At 47.6% G+C, this 12,656-nt stretch overlaps 1 protein-coding gene across 26 annotated transcripts in view; it reads left to right on the forward strand.

Moving 5' to 3' along the window:
- The window catches only part of LOC100763521 (CUGBP Elav-like family member 4), a 281,984-nt gene extending 269,970 nt beyond the window's left edge, over nt 1-12,014 (forward strand). For 19 of the 26 annotated variants that reach the window (XM_027400605.2, XM_035440235.1, XM_027400607.2 and 16 more), the window contains 3 exons: nt 2,325-2,403; nt 2,689-2,860; nt 10,004-12,014. In XM_027400605.2, coding sequence (XP_027256406.1) covers nt 2,325-2,403; nt 2,689-2,860; nt 10,004-10,030 — 278 coding nt within the window. In that variant the 3' untranslated portion in view covers nt 10,031-12,014. The other 7 variants (XM_035440219.1, XM_035440220.1, XM_035440221.1 and 4 more) reach the window with 1 other exon arrangement.
- Nucleotides 12,015-12,656: the final 642 nt, after the last annotated feature.

Genomic DNA, 12,656 nt, shown 5'->3' on the forward strand with positions numbered 1-12,656 from the left:
CCTTATTGTCTGTCCCTCTGGACACAACCCAATTTTCAAAGTCATTTCCCCAATGTCTACCCCCCCAAAAAAAACTCCTGCTTAGTCCCTTAGCCTACTTATGCTCCCCAGGATCAAGGTTTCTTTTCTCTTTTTTTGGAAACCATGTCTGTACACCTCTACTCAATTTCTTCTCTTCTTAGGCTTCTGCAATACCTCTTCTTAGCCCTCTGCTCCCCCTTAAGCCACTTGGGTCTCCTGGTTCACTCCTACAGGAGAGCCTCCTGCCCTTCCCCTGAGACCTTTAGTGCCAGACCTCCAGTGACCACTCATGGGCAAGTCATTGAGCCTCAGTGCCCTTGTTTATGGAGTAGGGGTGCTGCAGTTATCCCTAAGGGGTCCTGTAAGGGTCAATACACAGGCTTGGTTGGAACAGACCTTCTGTAAGGACACCAGACTCTTTTCTTATGAAAAGTGTGTGGGGGTAACCATGGTCTAACATGCACCCTTGGAAGCTGCATAACCTCTGTAATTTGAGCCTTCCAGGACTCCATGAGGGAATGCATAGCACACATGCCCCCTACCTCTGAAGCTTTTCAGTGTTTGGGAGCCAAGGGACTTCTTGAGGATGGGGTAGGGGGTTCTCTGGTAAAGGAGAGCAGTAAACATGAGATGTAGTGCCCAAACCCCTACTCACATGGGGTGCCCAGTTTTCAGGCAGATGCTCCTTGCCTGGATGGCTAGTTACCTTATAAAACTAGATGGGGAGGGTCTGTCCCTTGATCTCAGAAACACAGAATCCTTGGCTCCCAGAAAGTTGCGTTGCTGCTTCTCTGTAAGCATCTATCAAACGGCTATCCCTCCTTTTGGCTTCGCCCCAAATGACTCTGAGCTTCTCTCTTTTCTCTCAGCTTTGTCCTACTTTCCTCCACAAAGACTCACCAAACCTGAGTGTCCCACTAGAGTCGGTACCAGAGGTGCCTATGTGTGAGTGGAAAATAGGTGCAGGCAGGTGGGGGCAGAGGCTTGTCTTTGCTCTCCTTCCTTAGTTTGGGGGACAGCAGTGAAAACAGACTTACACTCACACTTCTAAAAACGGCTCTGGTCTGCTGAGCACCTGACTTTAGTCATCAGATACACAGGCCAGGGGAGGGAGATGGCTGGAGCGGATGCAGGACTGGAGGCTAATGGCCACCTGATTTGATGTACATGTTGATGCTGATTTTGTTGCTCTGAGTCCGACTCTAATCACTTATGCATGCATGCACACATGCTCAAGTGAGATACATAACACCCTTTCCTTCATCTTTCATGATACATGGCTGCATGAATAAATTGAGCAAAGCAGGAAGGGGGACAAGAGGAAGAGAGAAGAGCCAGAGGTAGACTGGCTGTGAGAGAGTGAAAAGGGAAAAGGGGTGAGCAGAAAAGTGAGAGAGAAAAGATTAGGAGAGCAAGGATGTAATTATCTTAGGATGAAGTCAAGGCAGGCCCCAAGGTACACAGCAAATACCCAGGAAAGCAGTTACTTCGTGTGGTTTCTGGCCACACAATGATTTCTTTCTTTCTTTCTTTCTTTCTTTCTTTCTTTCTTTCTTTCTTTCTCTTTTCTCTTCTTCTTCTTCTTCTTCTTCTTCTTCTTCTTCTTCTTCTTCTTCTTCTTCTTCCCCTCCCTCCCTCTCTCTCTCTCTCTCTCTCTCTCTCTCTCTCTCTCTCTCTCTCTCTCTCTCTCTCTCTCTCTCCCTCTCTCTCGTCTCTCACAGCCATCTGGAAAGTTCTAGGTATAGCCTGGCCATCTCAGCCAAGCTGAGATGGCCAAGCTGGGTTTCAAGTGTTTTATAGGACCCACGTCCATTTTTACAGAAGATAAACTTCTGAAACAGAATGAATTAAACAAAGCTCTGAAGGTTTATTTCTCGGAGAATTTGTGGCAAGAGGGCATGCTTTTACTTGATGCTCCTCATTCTGGTCCCTTAGTGGGCTGTTCCAGTGGACCACAGAAATCCCCCTTTTATACGGGCTAGTTAGGGAACAGAGTACAAGGTGTCTGTAGGACGAAATGTGTTCAGGGGTGATTTCCCAACCTAAGCCACAATCTGGTCTATCTGCGGGTGTTGGTCACAAGTGAAGCACAGAGCAGAACAGTAGTGGAAGGTGTTCCTCATCCCTAGGAAAGGCTGGTGCAGGACAAGAGACATGGTGTGTGCTTGGCCAGGGAGCTTCCCACTGTGTCAAGGGCTGTGGACAGCCCCAGGGGTGAGGCGGGGTTGGGGGGGTGACCGGGCGGTGGAGTGGCTTCCCCGACGTTCCTCCCTCCCGGCCCTCGCACTCCTCTCTCTCCCCAGGCCGGCACCCCGTGCCCTCCCGCTGCCAGGCCCCCTCCTGTCAGGGAGGACAGTGTGCAATAAGCTCCTCCGCCCGCAGGTGTGTCCGCCCTCTCCCGCGGGAGGAGAGGGCCGAGGTGGCGGGCCGGCCGGGGTGGGGGTGGGCGGGCGCCGGCATCACCGGGAGCCGAGGAGCAGCCGAGCCCGGGCCGGGGCACCAGGCCGGGAGGGCCTGCGGGCGGAGGGCGGGGCTGAGGCCGGGCCGGGCCGGACCGGGCCAGGGGCGGAGCCTCGAGCCCGCCCCTCCCCTCCCCTCCCCTCCCGCCCGCAGCTGCCCCGGGCGGCCCCGTGGAAACCCAGGCCCTGGTCCCTCGTGTCTCGCCAGGCTTCGTGAGCTTCGACAACCCGGCCAGCGCGCAGACCGCCATCCAGGCCATGAACGGCTTCCAGATAGGCATGAAGAGGCTCAAGGTGCAGCTGAAGCGGCCCAAAGACGCCAATCGCCCGTACTGAGCGCCGGCGGGAGCGTCCCCCGGGGGAGACCAGGACTCGCACAGGTAACCAGGGACGGACGGGAGGTTTGGATGGACCCGTCGCCTTCTCGGGCCTTCCTGGGCCTCTCCCTTACCTGTGCCTTGGACCCGATGCGCCCTGATCAATCTGCTCCTGGCTCAAGGCCTACACCATAGACATAGGACTAAGGTCATCCTGGCAGACTCAGGCTTGGCTATCCCCTCTGTTTCCCGGCCACGAGGGGCAGAAGCGAGGAACCTCTGAAAAGGTGAGCAGAGCCTTGGGCCTGCGCCTTCGAGCTCCCATTGTGGTCCTGTTAGGCAGGTGGGCAGACAGTAAGCTCAGGTCCTGCAGTGAGAGAGACCCTTAGGTTGAGCCTTCTCCCTGATTCCCTGGCTCTTTCACGCCCAAGTCTTCTGGCCACTTGCTCCTTGACTCTTCTACCCTGTAGCTGTCCTAGCTCAGCCACGACAAGAGGGTCAGGGGTTTTTCAAAGGAATTTAGCAGGAAACACAGCAGGAGGACACACAGCGGAGGAAGGGAGGGTACAGTGTTGAGAGTAGGAACCCTGCCTGGCGGCTTGAGGTAGTTAGCCACTCCTTTTTGGGTTAAGTGCTCTGTTGGGCAGGGCAGATTGCTGGGAAAGGAATGGAAGGAATGCTCCAGGCTATCAAGTCTACCTCTTCCAGTTCCCCTAATGCTGCCCACCCCAGTAATCCTCAGCTTAGTCACAGACCAGAGATGAAGGCCACATTTAGCCTCCTTTTGCTCAGGTTGCCCCACCCCCTCCTCCTCGTATTCAGCAGCACTGTGCCTCAGGCACTGTGTTGGGTACCTGGGAAAGTTGGAGATAGATTGCCTAGTATAGGTAGGTGTGGGAATGGTAGCGAACTGAAGTAATGTAGTCAGAATTGTCAGGCCAGCGAGTTGATATTGGACCAGACTTGAGAAGGTGATGGAGGGAGCACCTGGGGATGAGTGGCCTCTCTCTGGGGTGAGGTCAGGGGCAGCATGTCCAAGAAGCAAGCAGAGAGGGCTGAGAGGTGGGAGAGACCCTGCAGGCCACCGTGTGAATTTGACCCTCCTCTGAAGTAGGAAGGGGTAGCCTGCTGCTATGTTGATGCTAGGCTGCAAGGGCTGATGCTGAGATCTGTATTGACCTTAGTCCAGGGCAGGGCAGGCACAGTGGATGCTTAGACATAATTTGAAGGTAGAGTCTAAGATGCTATTCCTGACATATTAGAAGGCATGGGGGGGGGACCCTGGGGAGACACCCATGATTCAGCCCTAATGATAGAGAGCAGAGTCTATAAGACAGAACAGGCAAGTGAGAATTAAAATATTTAGTGGAGGTTCAGGATCAGGAGTATGGGAGGGAGTCTCCAGATTCCCAGACTCTCCTAATGGTTCACACTCCCCTTTAGGGGCACAGGCACCAGCAGCAGAAGACCCTTCTGCACAGGGGAGCTGTGCGGGGGAGCTTTCCTTCTGGGTGAACTTGAGCCAACACTCTGTAAACCTGAAAGATCAAAGCTGACTCTGGCCTCCTCGCTCCCCCCACCCCTGCCAATTTCTGCCTTACATGTACATGCGGGCATGTTGGTTCACAGAATATGAGCACCATTGTGTGCTGGGCCTTAGACTTGAGGCTGAGGATACAGAGTAATGCACACACAGGCACCAAGATGCAGCCAGCAGATGGCTGTGCTCCCAGGGAGGGACGACTGGGTCACAAAGCTCTTTCTGGACATAGAACACTTCCTGAAATAAGGAGAGTGCTCCATGGTACATGCCAGGTTTCTGTTTCCTCACTAGTAAACCTCAATTTTGGAGTTATCAGAGGACTTGGAGCAACATGTTGGTAATTTTGCTAGCAGCTCCTGTCCTGGGCAAGGGTAGACCTCTAAGTCAGAGATTCCTAGATGAAGAGTGGAAAAAGGCAAGTGTGCTGTGTAGGAAATGGAGTAAGAACTGGACCACAGGGTAGACAGATAGATAGATCCAGCTGGCACTCAGACTTGGGAGGAGGTCTTCCACCAGAAAATACAAAGGCCATGAAGATGCCCACCATAGATTTTCATATACCAGGCATTGCTCCAATGGGTAACAGTTGTTAACATGTAGCTACCAGTTGTGACTCCCTATCCTGTGGGAAGGATCAGAATTCTTACCTCAGAGATGAGCACAGAGGGATTAAATGACTTGCCCATCAGCCAGTGAGCAATGGAGGCAAAATTTGAAGCCTAGTTCCCTTCAAGTAGGGAGAATGAAAAACTTCTGCCCTCATCACAGCTCTGCTGACCCACAGCACCCTGAACTTCAGAAAGCACACTATATGACTTCTTTGGAACCAGCCATCTGGATACTTCCTTCCTAGGATACACAGTGTTAATCCATGATAGGACATAACTCTTACGGTCAAGTTGCCTTTTAGTTTTAATTCAGATAGTATTTAGTGACACCGCCTTTGCAACCCAATAGTATGGACGATGTAGCAGGAGGGTTCTAAGAGAAGGTGGGGCTATTCAAGGCAGTTGTCAGGCTGCCAACAGGAGGAAACAGCACACACACACAGGCGACTCAAAGGATGTACTGTCATAGGTCAGTGGAAGGTGTTTACAATTGATGAGGTATAAGCTGGAACTATTCATGGTTAGGACAGGAAAGTCTGAGTTGAGGCTTGGAAGCAGTTGGTGAGGAGGTGACTTGGCACCTTGTAAGATGGTATGTGCAAGTAGGCTTGATGGTCCAAGGCCAAGTCAGAGCCACTGTGAGACATGTCTGGGGAAGAGAGATTCAAGCAAGTAGCTAGGCAACACAGCTAGGTTTGGTTCCACAGATTGAGGTCCCAATAGGGTGGGGGACAGCAAGGCTCTCCTCCCTTACTAGTGTCCTGTCTCTTCTGGCTATTTGGGTCTGATGTGTGTGCCCAACCTGTGCAAGGCTGGACAATAGCTTGGTGTTTGGGTCATCTATGGTTAGAATCAAGCTATTTTAGATAGTGTATTTGAATTGCTCCTATCTGGTTCAGATTGGTGAAACAGAACATTCCAGACTTGATCTCAGCTTACCTATGCTGGTCAGGACCCTGTTATCACCTCCAGGGCTGTGCTCTGTGAGGTACCCCTCCTTGGGGGATGGATTCATGCAGACTCTACTGTGTGTCTGTGGCCTAGAGGAGGAGAAATGAGGGTTGTAATAAGAGTGTTCCCTGATGTACTTTTGAGAAGAGGAGCAGTATACCTTCAGGTCTGAGTCCACATGCCAAGGACAGTGTCTGGTACAGCTAGACAGAAGCTAGGGAGAAAGGAAGAGCAGACTGGGTAGGGAGTTCCCGCTCTAGAACCAGTGTCTGCTCACTGCAGTTTTCAGAGCTGACACCCGATGGCGATGTACTCCTTAGTTCTTAGGCCTCTTTTCATGCCAAAGGACCCTCCAACCAGGTAGCCTAGCAGGGGAGGGCTTCTGTGAGGGGTTGGAAATGCAGAGGAGAATGGCAATCAGGATGCAGTGAGCATGTGAAAGCAAGGTCCGATGCTGGAAAAGCAAAGAACCCAGGGTGACTTGACAGACAGGGTGGCTGGTGAGTGCCTCTAGGAAGGTTGAGCTGGAGGCTATGTGTGGGCCCCATTACTTGAAAAAATTCACAATTTATCTCCAGTAACATTGTGAGATTCTAGGCTTCCCTTCCACTTTTAAGAAAACCAAGAGATAGATTGGAAGTGTACCGAGCAGGTCCTGGTGGGATGAAGACCCTGGAGACAAACTGAGAATGTGCAGGTCTTGGCACAGGCTTGGGTACTGCAGAGAAACAGGGGGCAAGCTCACAGATAACCTCAGGAGGGGAGTTGGAGCAGGGACCCCTAGATACAAGGGTATACTAGGTTTGAGCAACATAGTGACGCATACAGAGAAAAGCAGTTTTTCTTAACCCTGAGGTTTCCAGCAGGGAGATGGGACAGCCTGGAAAGCTGCTGCTGATAGTGTGGCAGAGGCAAGGGGTAGAGGAAGAATGGAGCAGGGGTCCACAGAGCCAAGGGAAGAACAACAGAGGCAAGGCCAGCACACTGCCTTCTGCAGCTACACCCTGCAGCTCTCCATAGGCCCTTCCTCAGACCAGAGCTTCAGGCCTCTCTGAGGCCCTCACAGCACAGGAGCAACCTTGGCTTGGCCAGCTAGTGAGCAAGTCAGAGTATGAGGTAATCATGAAAGAAATGGGCAGTTCTCAGGCTGTTACAGGATAACAGGGATTCTGATATAATTTACTCTAAATCTCTAAATGAAAAACACTGGTTTGCCAGAGCAAAGAAGGGTAAGCATAGAGGTGCACCAGGCCTATCCAAGGGTGGGCATCCACAGGTGGGAGGGTGCTGCCTAGGTGGACTACACTGTGGTGGCAGAGTGCCTCAGGAGACTCAGCTTCCCCACGTGCACAGCCCATCAGGGCACACTGGCTCCCCTGCAGGCCCTCAGGTGAGGAGAGCTCTACATGTGGGGGAGAGACCAAAGGTGTTAACAGAGCTTGCTCCCCGACACCTGCTTGCTGGCTATGGTGGTGTGAGGGGCTGATTTTTTTCTGGCCCCCTCACCAAACTGCCTGTACCCTTTCCTCTTCCCAACGCATGATGGGTGCCTTCAGGGGCCCCGTGTGAGGTTCTGCTCCTGTTCATGGTGTGCCATGTGTCTGCATAACTAGCTGTGTGTGTATATGTGTGTGTTGATGTGCTCACCTTGTCCGTCTGCTGGCTTCCTTCATCCTTTGAGTTCCTTTTGGTTCCCCTATGATTTGACTGCTGTTTTCTCATCCAAGCTTTTAGACTGATGCTGTGGTCTGGTGCTGTATAAATATTTTTCCTTTTAATTTTGTTTTAACTTCTTCCTTCCCCTTCTTTACCCTCCTCAGCCCTCTCCCTGTCCCTCCTCCCTCTCTAACCCCACTTGCCCTACCCCTTCCCTCTCCCCACACTTTCTTATTCCCCTCTCTCTTTCTCTCTCTCTCTCTCTACATATATAAATATATATATATAAATCTTTTCTTCTTTTGTCATTCAACCAAATTCCAACAACCCAACCAGGGCCAGTCAAATCCACCACAGTCTCGCGCTGAGCTAGGAATAAAGTTCACGTAATCACATGAGAGTGGAGAAAAGTCCCCCATCCGTAAGTTCAAATCAACTCAAAGTTCACAGTGTGACATGATGGCGTCATGTAACAAGGCTAAGAATCGGTTGCATGACACTTGCCGTCAAGTTTCGTGGAGGTGCTGTGATTGGAGCGTTTTTTCTTGGATGTCGTACCCGTGGATGATTGGCCAGTCATGATCACACGTGCATTTTCTTAACCTTGTGCTGCCACGGTCTCCTTTGCTGTGCTCATTTTCGTTTCGTTCTTGGTGCTTGCAGTGGTTTTACTTTCTGTTGTTTGGTTTTTCTTGTTCAGCGTTTTTTTTTTTTTAAATGCTTCTCTAGATGTCACATAGAGAAAGAAAAAAAAAAAAACCAAAACAAAAGAACAAAAAAAAATTAGTAAAACTAAAAGACAAATTCCTCAATTATCAAACATGGGATCATTTAACTGTATAAACCATTCTTTTTTTTTCTTAAAAATAAGGAAAACATCTTAAGATATTTCTGCGTGGTTGATTTACTTGCACTTGAAAATATTGTGATTTTATTTTTTTCTAGAAATTTGGGGGCCTTTTTCAATTGACACTTACCTAGGTTTGGTCTTTTTCCAGTTAGTCTATTTTAAATCTCACCTTAAAAGGAAATGTGAAAACCAAAACCAAAATATCTATAGTAACAAAATGAAAAAGAAAGAAAAAAAATTCTAAGCCAAAAAGCTAGAGTCCAAAGCCAGAGGTCTCTGAGAGAGAGCCTGGTAAAAATTGTAAGGTTTGTATTGTAGCCACTTCTACTAAATTGAATGTGGGAGGGAAGGGTGGTTGGGCTCATGGGAGGGTATTTTTGGTTGGTCTGGAAATAACAGTAGCAACAAAAGCAAAATGCATCTTTTTATTTACAACTGAAAAAGGGTCCTTGACAAGTGTTTTTTAATTTTATTATTATTTTCTTTGGTGTTGTAATTGTTTAGACTGCTGTGTACGGTTTGCTGTTTGTTGAATCAACAGTGTGAAAACCTGCCAGCATGGATTGATATACGCATGACGTGGTCCCCTCGAGTGGGGCTTTGCAGTTATAATTTTCTTGATGTAACCAGTCACCCCCATGTATAAGTGGAAGCTGCTTGCTAGAATGGAGATGAGCCTCATTTGTTAATTCACAATGGTTAAGCATTCGCCTTCTGATTCTAGTCAGATCATGATTTTTTTTTCCTTAAAAGCAAAACAAAACAAAAACCACCATTGGAAACAAAATCCAAGAACTGTTTCAGCTAATTTATTTAAGTTTGATAATTAAATCTATTTTGACCTTTTTTTAGGTTCTCCCATCTAATCCCTGGAAGTTCTGAATTTCCTCTAAATTCCCTGGCATGTATGAGAAAAGTATTGTGTATGTGCATATGTGCGTGCATAGATGCATTCACATACACACATATCCATGTATATACACATATGTGCAGGTGAATATATTCTACACATATATCCAGATATACATATATATACGCACAGCCTTGCAAATAGTTACTGACCTTGGGGAAGAAGTGGTTGGTTAGAAAGTGGGCAAGGATTTGACAAAATTTGAGAGGCAGCTAGCTCTGTCTTCCTAGTTTTCTGCAAGCTGGGGAGGCTGGCCGGCCACATCTCTGCCGTCTTGTTTGCTAGGCTTCTGTATACATATGGTATCTGGGCTAGGGTCCTTGGGACAAATTTAATTACAAATTTATGTCCCACAGTCCCAAATTCTTCCCTTAGATCTAGCAGTCCCTTAATTAAAAACCCTTCTTAAGGAAGTCAAATCAAGAATTCTTTTCCAACATCTAAGCCCCAGCTATAATGTCACCACTAGACTGCCCAGTGGTTTCTCAGTTTATATAGAACTGAATAGAAGAACAAATTTCTTTTGGCTGTATCATGATCATGACTAATTCTCATACTGGTCTCTCTTCCTTCCCACCCACCATCCCCCAGAAATCCCATCTTCCCTAGAGGCAGGATCCTATTGGTGTTTGGATGCATTCTGTGTTTCCACACTTGGCTTAATCAGCCCTGATTTTCTTCATTTTAGGGCAGGATGCTGAACGGGCTACATTAAAAACAAACCTCTTTCTCTCTCTATTTATAAATGAGAACTGTTGGATGACACCTTTGACATATCAGCCAATACCAATCAAGCTGAAGACTCCAGACACTCTGTGTGACTGTAACATTTCTTCAAGGAAAGTATAGCGTCTATGGAGTGCAGAGGGCACGTGTTTGGGGAAAAATATACACGACATAAAGATGACGACGAAGAAAAACGAGATACAACAAACAAACAAAACCCTGCAACTTTAAACAAAATAACGTGAGCCCAGATGGGGAAGCTGAAGGGCTGGGCACTAGGAGGAGACTGCTGCTGCCAACCGATCCTGGGGCTTTTCCAGCCCGTGGGCACCTGAGGCAGACAGGGGCAAGCGTGCAGCGGGGCCTGGTCCCCAGCAGGCGGCTGGGAGGCCGCCACTGAGCATCTCTATCTGTCATTCCTTTAGCTATTTAGGGACCAAAGGACCAAACTTTTTATTGCAGATGTGTAGCTCTGTCAATTAGAGGTGGAATGGAGACCAAACTCCTTCCTGCCTCCTGGCTGTTCTTGAAACAGCTTAGAGCGATTCTATGAAAAATGTAATAAAAAAAAATTAAAAAATAAAAAAAATTAAAAAACGAACAAAAAAAACAGGAAAAAAAATAATGCTTCAACGCTTTTAAAACAGCAAGATACTACTAGTTCTTTGATACTTTGAGAGGCGCTTTGATTACCCCCATTGAAGTCTCTGAAACTTTCCTATGGTTTTCTGTATTATATGTCTGGATGGAGCTGTTAAGGTAAACATATTGGTGGATATTTGGGGAAAGCAACCAAGATATTAAATCATTAACCATGAAGAGTGAGAACACGAGGGGAACCAGGGGACTTCGAAGGCAAGGTAATTGTTGTGAAAAGTCTGTAAATGCTTCTAACTCTTCCCCCTCTTAAAATCATAATAGTTGTACAGAATTTTAAAAGGAAAAGTTTAAAATACCTATATCATAGAAGAAAAAAAATTAGAGGAAAGCAAAAAAATAAAAAATAAAAAAAGGAAAAAAAAAACCTTATAGAAGTTAGCGTTATGCTAAAATCCCAGATGTTGTAGGACTGTACTTCTGTAGAGTTTAGACTGAGCATCGATCCCGTCTCCCCGCGAGTGCTGTCGGACTCGGTCCCCAAGGGCCAGGCCGGACTGTCCAGACCTGCAGGCTCCAGCCGGAAGCGCCCCTCCGCAAGGAAGCGCCTCTCCGGAAGCGTCCTGCTGCCTCTCGCTTCGCCCGCCCGGGAGCCGCGCGCATGCGCGCTCTCTCCGCCCTCCTCACCTCTGCTTCACTCGCCTTCTGTGCTTGTTCCGGAGACTTTCCAGGTCAGGGAGAACTGGGAACTTTTCATCTTCAAACAACTAGACAACACACACACACACAAAACCTTAAACAAGAGAGAGAAAAACAAACAATCTCTGAAGAATTTCTGAAACTGTTTACAAGGAATTTTGAAAAACAGGGATGTTTAAATGATGCCGGCTCTGTTTTTCTGTAAATAAATTTGCATATTTTGTAGGACTTTTAATTGTAATGATAGAGAAAAAACAAGGAAAACTATTTAATGAAAGCACGATATTTATCTTTGGTAAATGACTTTAGAGCAGTTAAAGACATTGCTTAAAAAAAACTCAGAATCAGAAAAAACACGAATTATTTAAGAACACATATATTTTAAAGTATAACATATTTATTATAATTTATTTGCACCCTTGGGAAGACTTGCTTTGCATTCTGCCTCAAGAGCTTCTCATTGATGTCCATCTGGAGGCCAGAGGGGTCTCAGAACTATCATTTTTTTCTTTAGGACGGCAAAATTCTGGTTGCTCTCAGGCCTCCTCCCTTTTCTTTCTGTCTGTTTTGTTGTTGTTTTACTTCATTTAGTTTTCTTTTTCTTTCTCTTGACTCCTCCTTTTAGGATGTCCAGATGTTGTAAAAAAAAAAAAAAAAAAACATCAGCTGCAGTTCAGTACAACTGCTCTTTTCACACCGACTCCCTAAAACTCCTTGTAACCTTCTGTAACTATTGGATGACGCTTTCTCCAGCTTAGCCCTAAATAAAGCACAGTTTAAAAAAAAACCTCAAGAGTCCTTATTGCTCTGTGGCTCTCAGGTTCCTTCCAGTTGTGCTTCAAGGCATCAAGGTTTGTCTAGAGCCTTTCCTTTACTGGGGTCTTCCATACAGGTCTTCACTGTGACCCCAGCAGTGTGTGGGAACAGTAAAAGGCAGGCATGTTCACCCTAAGAAAACTTCAGCTGTTACATTTAAGAGAATCTCCATTGCAAACCCATTTTGGTTTGGGTTTCCTGGGGGAGAATTGGTCACAGTGCAAAGGCATAAATACCACAGTCCCCCTTTCCTCTCTGACAAATGGAAAGCAAGGCTATTTGACCTGAAGATGGACCTAGAGTTGGGCAAGGTGATGTTATGTCTGCAGGGAGGAGACAGTGGAGGAAAGGGACACAATCCCAACTTTGCCACAGAGCGTTTTACTCTTGGCCCCTGCACCTGAAAGGACAGTTTTCCTGGATGGAGAAAACAGAAGTGTGGATGATGCCCTTGGAGTCAATGTCCTGGGGAGTGTATAGGAAGAGGAGCTGGAGTACCATAG

Source organism: Cricetulus griseus, chromosome 2 (assembly GCF_003668045.3).
Source record: "Cricetulus griseus strain 17A/GY chromosome 2, alternate assembly CriGri-PICRH-1.0, whole genome shotgun sequence".
NCBI classification, from domain to species: Eukaryota; Metazoa; Chordata; class Mammalia; order Rodentia; family Cricetidae; genus Cricetulus; species Cricetulus griseus.